At 36.0% G+C, this 15,078-nt stretch overlaps 1 protein-coding gene across 5 annotated transcripts in view; it reads right to left on the reverse strand.

The window, feature by feature from the left end:
• The window catches only part of Bltp1 (bridge-like lipid transfer protein family member 1), a 200,419-nt gene that overhangs the window by 135,671 nt on the left and 49,670 nt on the right, over positions 1–15,078 (reverse strand). For all 5 annotated transcript variants that reach the window (XM_071614729.1, XM_071614732.1, XM_071614730.1 and 2 more), the window contains exons 13-20: positions 14,913–14,991; positions 12,469–12,560; positions 11,188–11,305; positions 4,736–4,891; positions 4,354–4,451; positions 2,340–2,518; positions 2,070–2,176; positions 878–1,086 (exon numbers count right to left, since the gene is read on the reverse strand). In XM_071614729.1, the coding sequence (XP_071470830.1) occupies positions 878–1,086; positions 2,070–2,176; positions 2,340–2,518; positions 4,354–4,451; positions 4,736–4,891; positions 11,188–11,305; positions 12,469–12,560; positions 14,913–14,991 (1,038 nt within the window). The remainder of the gene's footprint in view (positions 1–877; positions 1,087–2,069; positions 2,177–2,339; positions 2,519–4,353; positions 4,452–4,735; positions 4,892–11,187; positions 11,306–12,468; positions 12,561–14,912; positions 14,992–15,078) is intronic.

Here is a 15,078-nt window from a genome sequence, read left to right on the forward strand (position 1 = left end):
CTCAGAAAATAATATACAATTAATCAACAAATATATGAAAAAGTGTTCAACATCTCTAGCAATTAGAGAAATGCAAGTCAAAACTACTCTTAAGATTTCCTCTCACTCCAGTCAGAATGGCAGCTATTATGAATACAAACAATGATAAGTGTTGGCAAGGATGTGGGAAAAAAGGCACACTCATACATTGCTGGTGGGACTGCAAATTGGTGTAGCCAATATGGAAAACAGTATGGAGATTCCTTGGAAATCTAGGAATGGAACCACCATTTGACCCAGCTATCCCACTCCTTTGTCTATACCCAAAGGACTTAAAAACAGCATACTACAGGGACACAGCCACATCAATGTTTATAGTAGCACAATTCACAATAGCTAAACTGTGGGACCAACCTAGCTGCCCTTCAGAGTAGATGAATAAATAAAGAAAATGTGATATATATACACAAGGGAATATTACTCAGCAATAAATAATAAAATCATTGCATCTGCAGGTAAATAGATGGAGTTGGAGAATACAATGCTAAGTGAAATAAGCCAATCCCAAAAAACCAAATGCCAAATGTTTTCTCCTTTCTCTGATATAAGGAGGCTGATTCGTACTGGAAGAAATAGACGAACTTCAGATAGGGCAAAGGGGAGGGAAGAGAAGGGACAGGGTATGGAGGTAGGAAAGATGGTGGAATGAGATGGACATCATTACCTTAAGTACATGTATGAAGACATGAATGGCATGACTTTACTTTGTGTGCAACCAGACACATGAAAAATTGTGCTGTTTGTATAATAAAAATTGAAATGCATTCTGCTGACACATATAACAAATTAGCATAAATAAAATAAATTCAAAAAAATAGAAGTTCTTTTAAAATCATACCTTTATACATAAAAAGGCATTTAGCAGAGGCCCATAGAGAGTTATCTGAGAATCTGGGGAGAGCTCCATTTCTACATGAAGTTTATCAGGCGGAAGTTCTGCTGGGTCAACCGAAGGGCGTGCAGAAGAAGAGGGAGAGGAAGCCACTCTGTCTGCAGCCTTCTGGGCTGGCCTTAACACAGACAGCATTGTTTCTTCCATCTCTGACACTGGCATAAATGGAGGAAGAAGAAGAGATTAATGTTTAAAGAAGGAGAAAATGACCTCTTAGAAGTTCTTCAAGCCAATATTCAGTAAGACATAATACTTAGCAAATGCAAAATCAAATAATCTTGATAATATCTACAGTAATATAATACAACAGACCTGAGGGTCTAAAAATTAAGAAAACAAAGAATAGACTTCATTGAAATATGGAGGTAAATGCATATATCAGATTGCATAGAACCAATGAAAAGTTCCTGTTAACATAAGCAACTTTCTCATTAGGTCCCTACAATATAAATTTGAGTTACTATTAGTCCTTAAGTATATTCAGGCATTAAACTACAAAGCTGTTTTCACATAAATAACTGGTAAGACACAGAATGACATTATCAAGTCACCACACATGTAAACAACTATCAACACTATTCTTTGAAACTTAACACACTGGGAAAAGAAACAAAGAAAATATCACTTGACTCTTGTTGTTTTTTGTGTCTCAGGTAACAGGGAAAATTACCTTCAGGAAAATATAAGTTACATGAAAGTTTTCAAAATGCATTAAAGAAACTAACACTTAACAAAATCGATTTAGGCATTTCAATTGAGGCTTCCCAAATACACAGATTCTCACACACCTTGTTTCCTACTCAGCTCTGCTGCATTGGACTGGCAGGTCTTGAGAAAACTACTTGCCTTTTCTGAGCCTATTTCTTCAACTCCAAGCTGAGAATAATATCCACCTCATAGAGATGTGATAAGAATTAAATGAGATAATATAAGCCAGAAAACTACTTGGCCCAGTGCCTGATTATATAGTAAATGCTCAATAAAGGTTAGCTATTCAAAATTATTTTGCAGATTATAAATTTATATAATTATTTTAGAAGAATAAATGCACTTCCAAATTTTTTATTTTCTGTATTTTTAATGATAATCAATCATAATAACCACTAATTCAAAGTATAAATTACATAAAAGCACTTACATGATTGTTTCAGCTGTTCATCTGCCTTTTGCGGATAAATTGGATGCCAGGTGTAATCAATTGTAAGCAGTACACTTGGAACAGTCCAGCACTCAACCCAACCAGCTCTTTGAAGAATAAGAAAGTTTCTGGTCAGATACTTGTTCCTTTAATTGTATACAGACACTAAGTACAGATAATGAAACTTTATAATTAGTATTTTAAAGAAGAAGAAATGTCTCTCCACATGTAAGTACAAAACGCTTAGGTCTCTGATTGTCATATACTCACTTCTCCTGAGTGATATTGCGCCACTTTGGTTTAACAGTTTTCTGGCCACTCTGGCATTCAGCAGGAATACCAGCGTCAGGACCCATCTTACTCGGGTGACAATTCTTTACCAGCATAAATAATGAATATTTACTAGGGTGGCAATCTGGTAGAAACAAATGAAGATCAACATCTTCTCCCTAAAACACAATACATAATAACCCAAAGTAATAAATTCAGTACATACATATGTCAGGTCACTACTTAGAGCCAAAACTATAATAATCTTAAAAACAAATTAAAATGGAAATAAAATTTAAATGATAAATGCCTGGAATAAGGTTTTACATTGTCTAAAACCTAAATACTTATTTAGGTTTTAGACAATTAAAAAAAAGAGAAACAGTATAGTTTCCACATAACAGTAAAGAGATCATCTTTCATGGTGACCCATGAATATTTTATCTGAAACTCACTTGGGGGAGAGGAGCTCACTAATACAGGCTCAAATGGAACATGTTCTGTAGTCTTCAAAAATTGAAAGGCAGTATTGTTACGGCTGGGTGTGAGGCATCCCTCAAGGCTCCTGTGCTGATGCAGGACTGTTCAGAGGTGCTGAGCCTAGACTTGAAGAGCTCTGACATGACCTGTCTTTCTAGTCTGCATGGACTGGCTGGTGACTGCACCAGGCAGGGCGTGGCAGGCAGGAGGGAAGTTCGTCCTGCAAGAGTGCATCTGCCCTGAGCCTCTTTCCTCCTGCTCCTTCCTGGCTGTCATGAGCCTGCTGCGTTCCTCTGCCTCACCTCAAGCCCAGAGCAATGGACTCAGGTGACCATGCACTACACCTCTGGAACATGAGTCAAAATAAACTTTTCTTCCTATGAATTGTTCTTCTTAGTTACTTTGGTCATAGCAATGCAAAGCTAATTAATACAAATATCATCGCCTTTAATTTTTAATAAGTCTCTTCTTCAACTGATGTTGAATAACTCTTAATTGGCATACCAGAAGGATCATAACTGGGTTTCCCTTTTTTCTCTATATTGCCAGGGTTCAATATCCAACTTGGCAACTTACTAGCTACAGGACAAGTTGTATAAACTCTGTTTCTCTGTTTTCCAATCTATAAATGTAGGTAACAGCAATGACTATCTCAAAAGGCTTGTTCTGAGAAATACATGAGTTACTACAGGGAAAGAGTTCATATTATGAATGTAATGCACTCCTCTATTGTGATATATGTAAGAAATAATTTTTAAAAACGTTAAGAAAAAAAGGTATTTTGCTTTATGTCTTTCAAATAAATGCTATTTCCTAAAGAAAAAGAAGAAAAGAAAATATGGCATTGCCTCTGGAGGTGTGCTGTGATCCTGCCTTTTATTACTTGTTTTGACAACTGTACTTCTAACACTAACAGAATATGAAGGTGTTTGCTCATTTTGTATTTCATTAGTATTAAATAATGCATATGTGATTAAAAAATATGTATTAGGTGTAAACTGCTCCTATTAATACTGCTGCTACTTTTTTTTTTTTTGCCACCATAACAAACATTAATACAACTTACTCCCGATTGTCCATCCCCTAAAATTAGGTCTTCCACAAAATCATGAGTTAAGAAGTACATTAAACCTGCCTTTGAGATAAAGGGAAGGAAGGAGCTTGTGGTTGTTCTCCCTGAATTCACAGCTACAATTAGCAATCAACATAGGGAAGCATAAAATTAGTGCCTAGACCTTACAGCTAGGAGAGGTTCTTAAGAGAATATAGATGAGCTACAGAGATCAGAACTGAGCACCAAGAAAATAAACAACTCTGGAGACTTTTTTTTTTTCAATTGGTCAATTTCTTAGGAGCTGTTACCTATAAAAATAAAATAATAGGAACTCCACAACACTCATGTTAGGGACGCTGGAAGAACACTGAAACGCTTTAGGGTGGCAAGAAGACAGGCAAGGGAGAGGAAAGGTAAGCCCTGGGGAGTCACATGTACTAATAAACCCGTGGAACTGTCAATGCAAACAGTGATACGTACTCTTAAAGAGAACCTGGTGTTACATGTAGCTGGAACAAAGTCCGTAAAAGGCAAAGGAAAATCAATGTTCAGTGTTTCCCCACAAGCTGCCAGATACACTAGAAAAAGAAAAAAGAAAGAAAAAGAAGTAGTAAATTTACTTTTAATGTCAATAAAATTTAAATATAAGTATTACTTTAACTGCATACCTAAACAAAATTAAACCTAAGAGAAGACACTCAGTACAAAGCATATTCTGAAATGGTCCTGAAAGTTTCACAAGATAATGAGGGGAAAAAAAAACAACTCTAGTACCTATTAAAACTACAAAATCAATACTAATTTTCTTTGTTATTATGTATTGAAATAAAAATACTGACCCTAATTTTTTTAAATTTCTTACCATTTTCCTGTTGTTTAGTGGAACAGTCAATCCAATTGTGCTGATTAGCAGCCCAAATCATTTCAAATTGATGAAACATGATTTTAAAATTCCATGTATACGGAACAAATGAAAAAATGTCTGGAGCACTATCACTCGACCAGTCTTGAATTAAATCTAAGAACATTGGGGTACAAAACAAAGTTAAATAAAATTAAGAAAAAAACAAATACATACAGTCTAACAACAGTCAAAATGAATTTTTGCCCTCTGTAGGTATAAAGAATTTTATACTAAAATATTTTCACAAAATATATTAAATGAGTTACTAGTCAGTTTCAAATTAAAAATTTTATTCATCTAATATATCTATTTTCTGAAGAAATTTTTGAAAACAGAAGAAAATAAATGTTGCCTGATATTTCATAAATAATTCAATGCTGTAAATACGTTTCCTTCTAATTCTTTTTCTATATGGCTTTTTATACTATACTATGTTTTGTGTTGCTTTTTGACTGAAAAATACCTTCTCATGTTAATTTACTCACATTTACATAAATTTTGTTTATTAAAGAGATTTACCATTCAAGATTTGTTTTCCACACTCTTGGACACTTAGACTCTCACCAATTTTTTTTGCTACATATAACATGTCAGTGTGTACTTTTGTGCAAGGTGTTGTACATACTTAGGATTACTCTCAGAACAGATTCCAGAGAGGGCACCGCAGAGTCAAAACTGAGGAATTTTCAAGACTGTTACAGAGCACCGAGCTGCTTCCCCAAAAAATCAGCCACTTGTACTATTACCTGAAATACACACACGCTACATATTTCTTCATATGCTGTGCTGCATCCTACTTACTCCTACCTATGTCTCTGGTTTTTATCAATGGGGTAAGAGAGGTAGGTGGTCTTGCTATTTCATAACTGAAAAAATAAACTCATTTTAAATGAATTTCTTCATTACAAATATAGTTGAACATTTTTAATGTTTATTCACAAAATAAGTATCTACTCAGTATTTAGCTGTGTATAGGGCTCTACATGGTGTGATTTTAAAGGTGAATAAAACATAGCTAGGTTTTCTTAGAATTTATAATCAATCATTATTAACTGCTGATGTCTTAATATATGTCTTAAGATATGTCTTAATTTAGTTTGTAAAACTGTGTTCATACACTTAGTCTATTTATCTTCTGGTACCTTGTTTTCTTGTTTTTAACTGCAGAAGCAAAAGCTGTCTCTATGAAGATATTAGCTCTGATCTACACAGTGGTTTCCAAAACTCTTTCTTATACATATCATTTACATATACTGTATACTCACAGCAATAATATCTTTTTTACAGAGGTGTCACACTCATCTTTAAAAAAAACAAAAACAAAAACAAAGAAATGGGTCCTTTTTAGTGACATGTATGTTAGGACTCACGTTCACATAATAAGAGTGTGGAATGTGATTTGTTTCAGTTCTGCCCCAGCACATCCTCCTTCCTTTCCCGCCTCCTCCCCACCGTACTCCTTCCTCTACTTGACTGATCTTTCTGCGAGTTACAAACAGTCTTTGGTATGGGGTATTTTTCTTTCTTTTAGTGAGTGCCTTGTGAATGTACACGACAGCGATCACATTTCACCCACGGACACAGTCACTCCACTTCTCTTCCCGTGTCTCATTCCTCCTCCCTCCCCTCAATCTCCTCCTCCAGTCCACAAACCTTCCTTCTATTTTTGATGAAATTCTCTCCCCTTTTCCCTTTCTCTCTGAAAAAGGGGGAGGGAATTCCATCGAGCTCATCTGGGTGCTCACACTGTGCCATGGCACAGTGTCGTGCCTGTGAACTCAGAACTTGTGTCTGTGGAAGAAGGAACAACTGGAAGCAAAGTGACGCCACACTGACTGTGAGGCCAGACAGTGCCGGGTTGAAGCTCTGCTCTACTCCACCAGCTAAGCAATCCTGACATTATGGGTCAATCCTATCAGTTTTCTCTTTTACGGAACAAGGACAACTTCCCAGACTTATTAGGAGAACAGAGATGATTTGTGTGACGTTTTAACAAAGTAACTAGCAAAATGTAAGCACTCCACAGTGGTAACATTTATTAAAGATACTTAAAGGAAAATTATAATCTACTACTACTTAGTTTTCTTTGACTCTTAAGGGGAATCTTTAAACTGAAAAGCATGAGTGAAATTCAATAATGATTATCTTAAGTATATTTATCTTATGTATCATAGGAATCCATTTAAAATCTAGCTGCCACATATAGAACAGGTACATATATATATTAGAGGGAAATTCCTGCCTTATTAAAATCACAAAATAATACATTTAATATCAAGCTCCAACAACTTAATATTAATTAGACATAGTTTCACTATATCCATAATAAAAGGCATATGGCTTTAATCTATTCTACTGATAAAAATGAGAAAATTCAATTTATCCAATTTACCTTCACTTGATGCAACGTCATCCTTCACACGATGCTCACTTCTAACCCTTGCTTTTCAGAGCTGCCATGCCTGACTAACCTGGCTCTAGCCCACTTCCAAACCTTATTCTTTAGCATGGTACTTAGGTACTATGGCAATGTAAAATAATCTCTGGAATTAGCCAACTCCTCAGTAAAAGTTATTATTCATGAGGCTGGTTTCCTCACTTTTCTCCCTGGTAAAAATTTACAGTCTAGTACTGTTACTCAGACCTCTTATGCTGTCTAAAGTATAGTCAGCACATATCAAGGGGTTTTGCACCAAAGGATTCAATCAAGCACAAGTCAAAAAAAATTTTTAAAGACTACATCTGCACTGAACAGGCACTGAAACTGTTTTCTTGTCATTATTCCTAAACAATACAGTGTAATACTTATATAGCATTTACATTTTGTGCTAGGTATTCTAAGTAGCAGTGATTTAAGAATGATATGTGCAGTTTACATAAAAGGTGCCATTTTATGTAAGGTACTTGGGCATCCACAGATTCTAGTATCCACATGGGATCCTGGAACCCATCCTGCTGGATTCTCAGGATGACTTGTACTGCTTTCATATCCTCTCTGCTGAAGGAAAACAAGTACCTTTAACCTGAGCAAGAAACTACATACACCAGGGTCTGCAGTCCAAAAATTGTTCTTAAATGTCTCCTCCACTTCCTAGCTTCATGAAGTTTGCCCAAGTCATTCACTATTTCTGTGTGTATTCCTCACTGTTCACTTATGGATAATAACAACAGCTATTCCCTTGGAGTCATGCGAAGATGATACAAATAGCAAGATACCATGCTAATCTTAGTTAATTACCAAGTTCATTTACAAACACCATTTTGGACCTGAATACTCATCCTTTTTTTCTCCAACTTACCTGCAGCAGATGGTAATTTCCTCTGTGCTTAGGTCTCACATGCATTTATTAGATTCACCATTCACATCTACCCTAATCATACATACTGTCTCATAGTGTTTCATTTGTCTATGTCTAGTGCACACACCAATGAACTTGAGATTAATAATATAACACAAAAGATGCACATGAGTAACAGGCCCATAATTCTCTGTGGGCAGATGCCACGTTTAGTGCTTGTTTTGAACCAGTAGAATGTATACTATTACATTTCTCTACTTTACACTACTATTAGTTAACAGAATAAGATGTAATTACTAATAAACATAAATTGAAGTAACCTACTATCTCAGGAAACCAATGTAATTTTGTAAAGTTATTTGCCAATTACTAGTTTAACAAATGTTACTATTTTAATAACATCTGAAATTTTATAAAGATAATAGCAAATTTCTATGTTATTAAATCTTAATTTAATAACCTCTTTAAAATTTCAACAAATTATTCCATAATAGAGCTTCCATACCATATGGTTTTTACAGCATCCTTACTGATAAATTTTAAAACTATGATGTCAAAATATTTTTATTAGGAAACTCAAGAAGCAAGTCAACATGAATTTCTCTTTCACCAAAAGCTTCTTTCATTACCAAATGGTCTTACCAAATAATCTAAGGAGAAAAAGAAAGCACATTCTTCATGACTACCCTCCTCAACTGTGCAAGGAGTTCAGAAGCTATCAAGATGGCCAGCTAAATGTTCACCTGAAAAACCCACCAAACCTGACTTCATGATTAAATTGTTAGGTTAATACCACACCCCGTGAAATGTCAATCACCTGATATTAGAGCCTTGCTCATAGTAAATCAAATTTCAGTATTCCTGGAAGAGCCTTTAGTGTCTACCTTTGCCTCAAGTTATCCCTCCTAATACTCACTATTACAGTTCCCATAAAGCTATCTTTGAGAGTTTGATGAGAAAAAAGTCTATCTTACTGATAAGTGATTGCCAGAGGAACGGCTATCAAGAAACAGGCATGGGACTGGGGATGTGGCTCAAGCGGTAGCGCGCTCGCCTGGCATGCGTGCCGCCCGGGTTCGATCCTCAGCACCACATACAAAGATGTTGTGTCCGCCGAAAACTAAAAAATAAATATTAAAAAAATTCTCTCTCCCTCCCTCCCTCCCTCTCTCTCCCCCTGTCTCACTCTCTCTTTTAAAAAAAAAAAAAGAAACAGGCATTCCTTCATAAACCGATGGTTAACTTCTTTCCTGGTTAACTTCTTTCCTGTAGTTTTCTACTAATAGAGAAAGGAATTCCAGCACCATGCCCAAGCATGCTCACTCCAAGTCTAAGGCAATACTACTCCATAGAGTCACCCTATTTCAGAGAATAAGTTGTAGCTTTTAAGAACAATATAATATGACCAAATATTAAGCTATTAAGCCTGGAAGAGGAGAATTTAAATGATGATAATGTCTATTTTTGTTCCTTTCAATATAATTTTAAATTTCTCCAAATGAATCTTAGGAAAAAAATAACCAAAGGAGTGAATTTCAAAAAGGTGAAGCATAAAAACTGGAGTCACAGAAAGAAGATAATGTATGGAAAAATCTCCTGTAATTTAGAAAATGTGTACTTGGCTATTTAAAAATAACAAATATTCAGTTTAAATGAAAGTGCTACTACAAAAGAAAATTTTAAAATCATGAACAATATATTCACTAAGAGAAGGATTAGTACATGAAAATAGAAATCTATTTTAAAAGATTCATGGTTAAAACTACAAAATCTTGAATAAGAGGTGGAAAGGCTACAGTCAAAAGTAGCTCATGTAAGGGACCACTGAATTGGGACGCCGCTCAGTCAACCTTACTAGCTGTATGCTCTGAACAAACTGTTTCACCTCTCTTACTCATTTTCCCCGCCTGTAAATAAGGATAACAATGAAATTCATTTTGTGAGGACTCAATTATTTAATATGTACAAATTCCTTAAGACATTTTTTCATAAATATGAACTGAAGTATTCACTCAGTGTTCATGTCACTTGCAAAAGTTTAACTTGCCAGGGACTCTCAAAATTCCTACTTGAGTAGAACACTCCAGACACTGCCTCAAGCCTTCACAAACAGTACCTAACTCCAGCAAGGCAGAAGCTCTGCCTGTCCACAGGTGAGGCTCCTGTTCAAACAACAACAAGCACAGGGGACTCAGGACGGAACATGTTACAGTAGAAGACATTTTAACATGCCAAAAATCCAGCAATAGCAAAGTAGAATGGAAACTTTTATTCCTATTTCACAAATAAGGCAACTGAAACAAACGATGAAGTAAAGTAGCCAACATCGCCCTGGTAAGTAATGTCAGGACAGCACTAAGGATGCATGCCTTAATCTCTACCACACCCCAACACACCTACTGGCACTCAGCACAGACCATACGTTTATAAATGACTGATGGACAGTTGGGCGGATGGGTGGAACAAACAGTTAAGCAATATTAGGTTTCCGTGGGGTCACCATCAATCCTACCATTGAGACCAACCCTGTGGAGTTACTTATAGAGATCAATAAATGCTACTTATTTTTATGGAGTAATAATTATTACTCACAGACCAAGACTTGGTCATTAACACTCCCAAAATATGTATAGATAGCAAGAGGTAAAGAACTTTTTTCAACTACAGATAGCATCAATTTAAATGCCAATGGGAAAGTTAAACAGGGACACTAAGAATAAAAACAACAATATTTGTCTATTTGAGTATACTATAGTAAGCTGCAATAATTAAAATGAAACAATGAAGCTATACTGATGCCTAATTGGGGAAGACAGAAAAATTGATTCACCAACCTCATCTTAACCCCTTACTAAACTGATATAAAACACTAGCCTAAATTGAGTTCTTTAATTTCCTTCTACACTCAATTTTGGGATAATATTTTTTCTTAATTGTGTTAGAACATAAAATGCCTATATTTAAATTTTCCCTTTTATATTCTCAGCCTAAAATTACCTGTAAAATAAAGTAAGAACTGTGTCATCAAAGTATGTATATTGAATTTAAAAGTAAAATGAATACAAAAAAGCTGTGATAAATTTTACTATACCTGTATTTACTAAGAAATACCTGTAAAGAAGTTCTTCTGTGCAAAGATGAAGTGGTAGGTGGCTTTATAAACTTCCAATTCACACTGCCACGTCTGTGGCATGTTCCATACTCGGGGGTAGCTGGCATTGATGTGGAACTGCAGGACAAATGTTAGCAACAATGTTAAAGCTTGAAATGTGACACTGTGTGCACAGCATTAGAAATGAAGGCTCACACGCTGATGAGTAATTAAAATTTATTTTCCTACTGAGCTGAACAGAAGATCCCTTAGAGATTTTAATATTGCTGAGGCTGAAGGTCAGTGTCTCCAGTGACATCCAGTTCCTATGAAGCCATGAAGGGGTCAAAAAACTTGGACAATGGCAAATCAGGTTGAAGTTCTGACACGGGACTCTAGCTAAGCCAATGGGTAGCAACCATATCCTCCTTTCTCTCCCTCATCTGTGGAGTGAGAGGCTCAGAGAGAGGGCGGGTGGAGTGCAATGCACACTGTCACACTAATGGCATTAGTACTTCTCCTAAGGATGGCGTTTCTGTAAAGCATAAAGCTGCCTGCCTAGGAGCAGCACTGCCACATAACCTGCATTCTCTAGCAGCAGCTCAAGAATTCATAAAAATGCTAAATATGAAGTTTAATATATATTTATGGTATCTGAAACGGTCTTGGTATCTGGAGAATCTCCTTGTTAAGGTACACATGTCATGTATGAGATGTTTGTTTAAAGGACCTTCTGGGAATACCAACTGTCCTACTCCACCCCAGCTTTTGCTGTTGCAGTCATCATTCTCTGATTTTAAACATATCTGCGTGGTCAGCGAGTCCCCATCCTGCAATTTTCATCATGGGCATTTCCACCAGGCTTCTGTTCCCACATAGAGCAATCCAGAGTATCAGTAAGATTCTCCTCCTTTTGCCTTATTCATCAAGTGAAAAGCACAATGAACATTATGTAAGCCCTGAGGAAGAATCCAACAGGGCCAGGAAATGGTGAAAAATAACCTTATATAGAAAGGAAAATGAGGCCAGCCACAAAATCAAGTTTGAAAACAATATTCTAATGGCTCTTCTCCTTTTTGTTGCCTTCTTTTCACTTCCCACACACCAGAAGCAGAGCCACAGAGAGACGCCAAAGGAAGCCCAGCGCACTGGGAATCGACTTCTCTTCTCAAGGATGGGGTGAAGAACACCTGGTGGTCCTCGAACTTGAGGACGGGTCATTCAATGACTTCCTGGCTAATTAAATTTTATATTAGAAAATGAAAACCAAGTTTGCTCATAATCATACACTTCAGACTTACTGCTAACATTTCTGCTTCTAAAAGGGTCCGGTACTGCATGCTGGTGGTGGCATCAACATGTAACAGCTGTCCTTTGATTGCAGGGGTATAACCTAATAAACACAACAAACAATCAGAACAAGAAAAAAATCATGCAATTAAGAGTTCTGGACTAGAACCAACTCCTGCAACCTCACGAAGAAGAAATTCCTGAAAAATGGTGATCGATCACTAAATATACCCAATGACAGGGAGCTTGCTAACATAATAGGGGATCCTTCTCATTTTAGACAGCTCAGAAGAAACCTCCATCTCCACACAGTATCTATCCTCGCTCTCCTTTCCAGTGCAAAACCACAGATGACTCTTGGTTATCCACAGGGAACAGGTACCAGGAATCCCTGGGTACCAAAGTCTACACAGGCTCAAGTTCCTCATATAAAATGACATAGTATCTGCATGTCACCTACACTCACCCTCCCATATATTTTATCTCTAGATTACTTTTAATATCTAATATAATGGAAATGCTGTGTAAACTGTTGTTATACTATGTTGTTTAGGGAATGAAAACAAAGGGTCTGTATGTGTTCAGTACAGACAGAATTTTTTTCCTAATATTTTCCACTCACAGTAGATTAAATCCATGGATGCAGAATCCATGGACACAAAGGACTGACTATGCATGTCTATTCTCTTAACGACAGTCTCCAACTACTTACTATAACTGCAGCTCCGATGATTTTTCTTTTCCATTAACCAAAGGGTACACATTTTTATCATTTTCAACTGTTCCATAGATAATCATTTCCAAACAATATTTAATCCTGAAGTATTAACAATTTCCCAACAATAAACCCATTTTCAACAAAATTAGAGAGCATTACATTTCCTTCTTTGATGAAGTCCTCGTGGATGTACACTAATTTATAGTCATTAACAGATGGCTAGTTCCACAGCCATCCTGTTCTGAGTCTAGTTTTCTCCTCCAAACACATGAATCTGATAACCATTTTGGACTTAATTTTTACATTTTCCTTTCCTTTTCCCTCCAGAGAGTCATCTTAAAAGCCAACTAACCTTTATAGCCAAAAACCTAACTGGGCTTTCCTTAGATAGCAAACTCAAAGAGTGCAAACCTGCCACAACCCTATGCTCAAGCACTGATCCCCTCCATCCTGGGTGACTCCCCTTACTCTGGTGTGTCATTATTCGTACCATTATTTATACACTGTACTAAAATGTACAAATACTATTTTCTATACAATCATCAGTTTAAAAACATAGATGCATTCCCTTAACTAAAGTGCTATCAATTCTGTGCAAACTCAAACTGCTTTCTTTCCATCATATACCATAAGTAAGGTCTTTCTAACAGGTGCTTCTTCCTATAGACTCTCAGGCCTCTCCTTCAGGACTCAGCAGGATGCGTCTCTTGAAACTTGCACAGAATTTAAGATCTAAATTGATTAGAAAATTGTCCCCTTCTCTCTAGGCAAATAATTTAATTATGTAATAACTTAATAACCACGGGCACATCAAAATATTAAAATAGTCCCACATCTGCTAATGGGAATATAAATTAGTATTGCTATCACAGAAAATAATATGAAGCTTCCTCAACAAATTAAAAAGAACCACCATATCTTCCAGCAATCCCACTGCTGGGTACATATCCAAAGGAAATAAAATCGCTATGTCAAAGAGACACCTGCACACCCATGATCACTGCAGCACAAGAGCTAAGAAATGGAAGTTGCCTAAATGTCCACCAACTGGTGAACGCATAACAAAATGGTATTTCATTTTCTTGGAATGAAACACACAATGGAATACTATTCAGCCATAAAAAGGGATGAGATTCTGTCATTTACAACAACATGGATGGAACTGGAGGCATAAGTGAAATAAGTCAGGCACAGAAACATAACTATCACATAATCTCACTCATGAGGAACCTAAAAAGTTGATGTCATCAAAGTGGAGGGTAAGATGATGGTTACCAGAGGCTATGGAGAGAGAGGGCAGAGAGAAACAGGGGAGAGGAGGATGGGGAAAGATGTATCAATGAGTGCTTCATTATACACAGAAGAGGACTAAGAAGTTCTGATGTGCAGTTACACAATAGGGTGACTGTAGTTAATGATAACGTACAGTATGTTTCAAAAGCTAGATGAAAGGATTTTGAATGTTTTTACCATAAAGGAATGATAAGTGTTTGAGGGACGAAAGGATTTATCCTAACTTGAATAGTACCCAATAAATGCATGAAAACATCACACAGTACCCCTTATAAATACAATCTTCTGTTTTTACATATTAACTAAAAAATAAAGTTAATTAAAAGATAAAAACATTAAAATGTTTAAAATTAAAACCTATTAATATCACTCTAAGAGGATTAAAAACTATTATTTATATATTACTTTTCTAATCATTTAAAACTAAAAATAATCATAGCTTACCATTTTCTTCAACTGTCATTGGAATATTAATTTCTAAATATGAGCCAGCTCCTACATTCACATGTACAGCATTTGTTTCCTGCCAAAAGAAATTTTAACTCATATAAAAGATTTTCATTATATTCCCATCATCTTTACTTTTTAGTTATTATCACAGAAGAAATAA

This window comes from Marmota flaviventris, chromosome 7, assembly GCF_047511675.1.
Source record: "Marmota flaviventris isolate mMarFla1 chromosome 7, mMarFla1.hap1, whole genome shotgun sequence".
Lineage (NCBI taxonomy): Eukaryota > Metazoa > Chordata > Mammalia > Rodentia > Sciuridae > Marmota > Marmota flaviventris.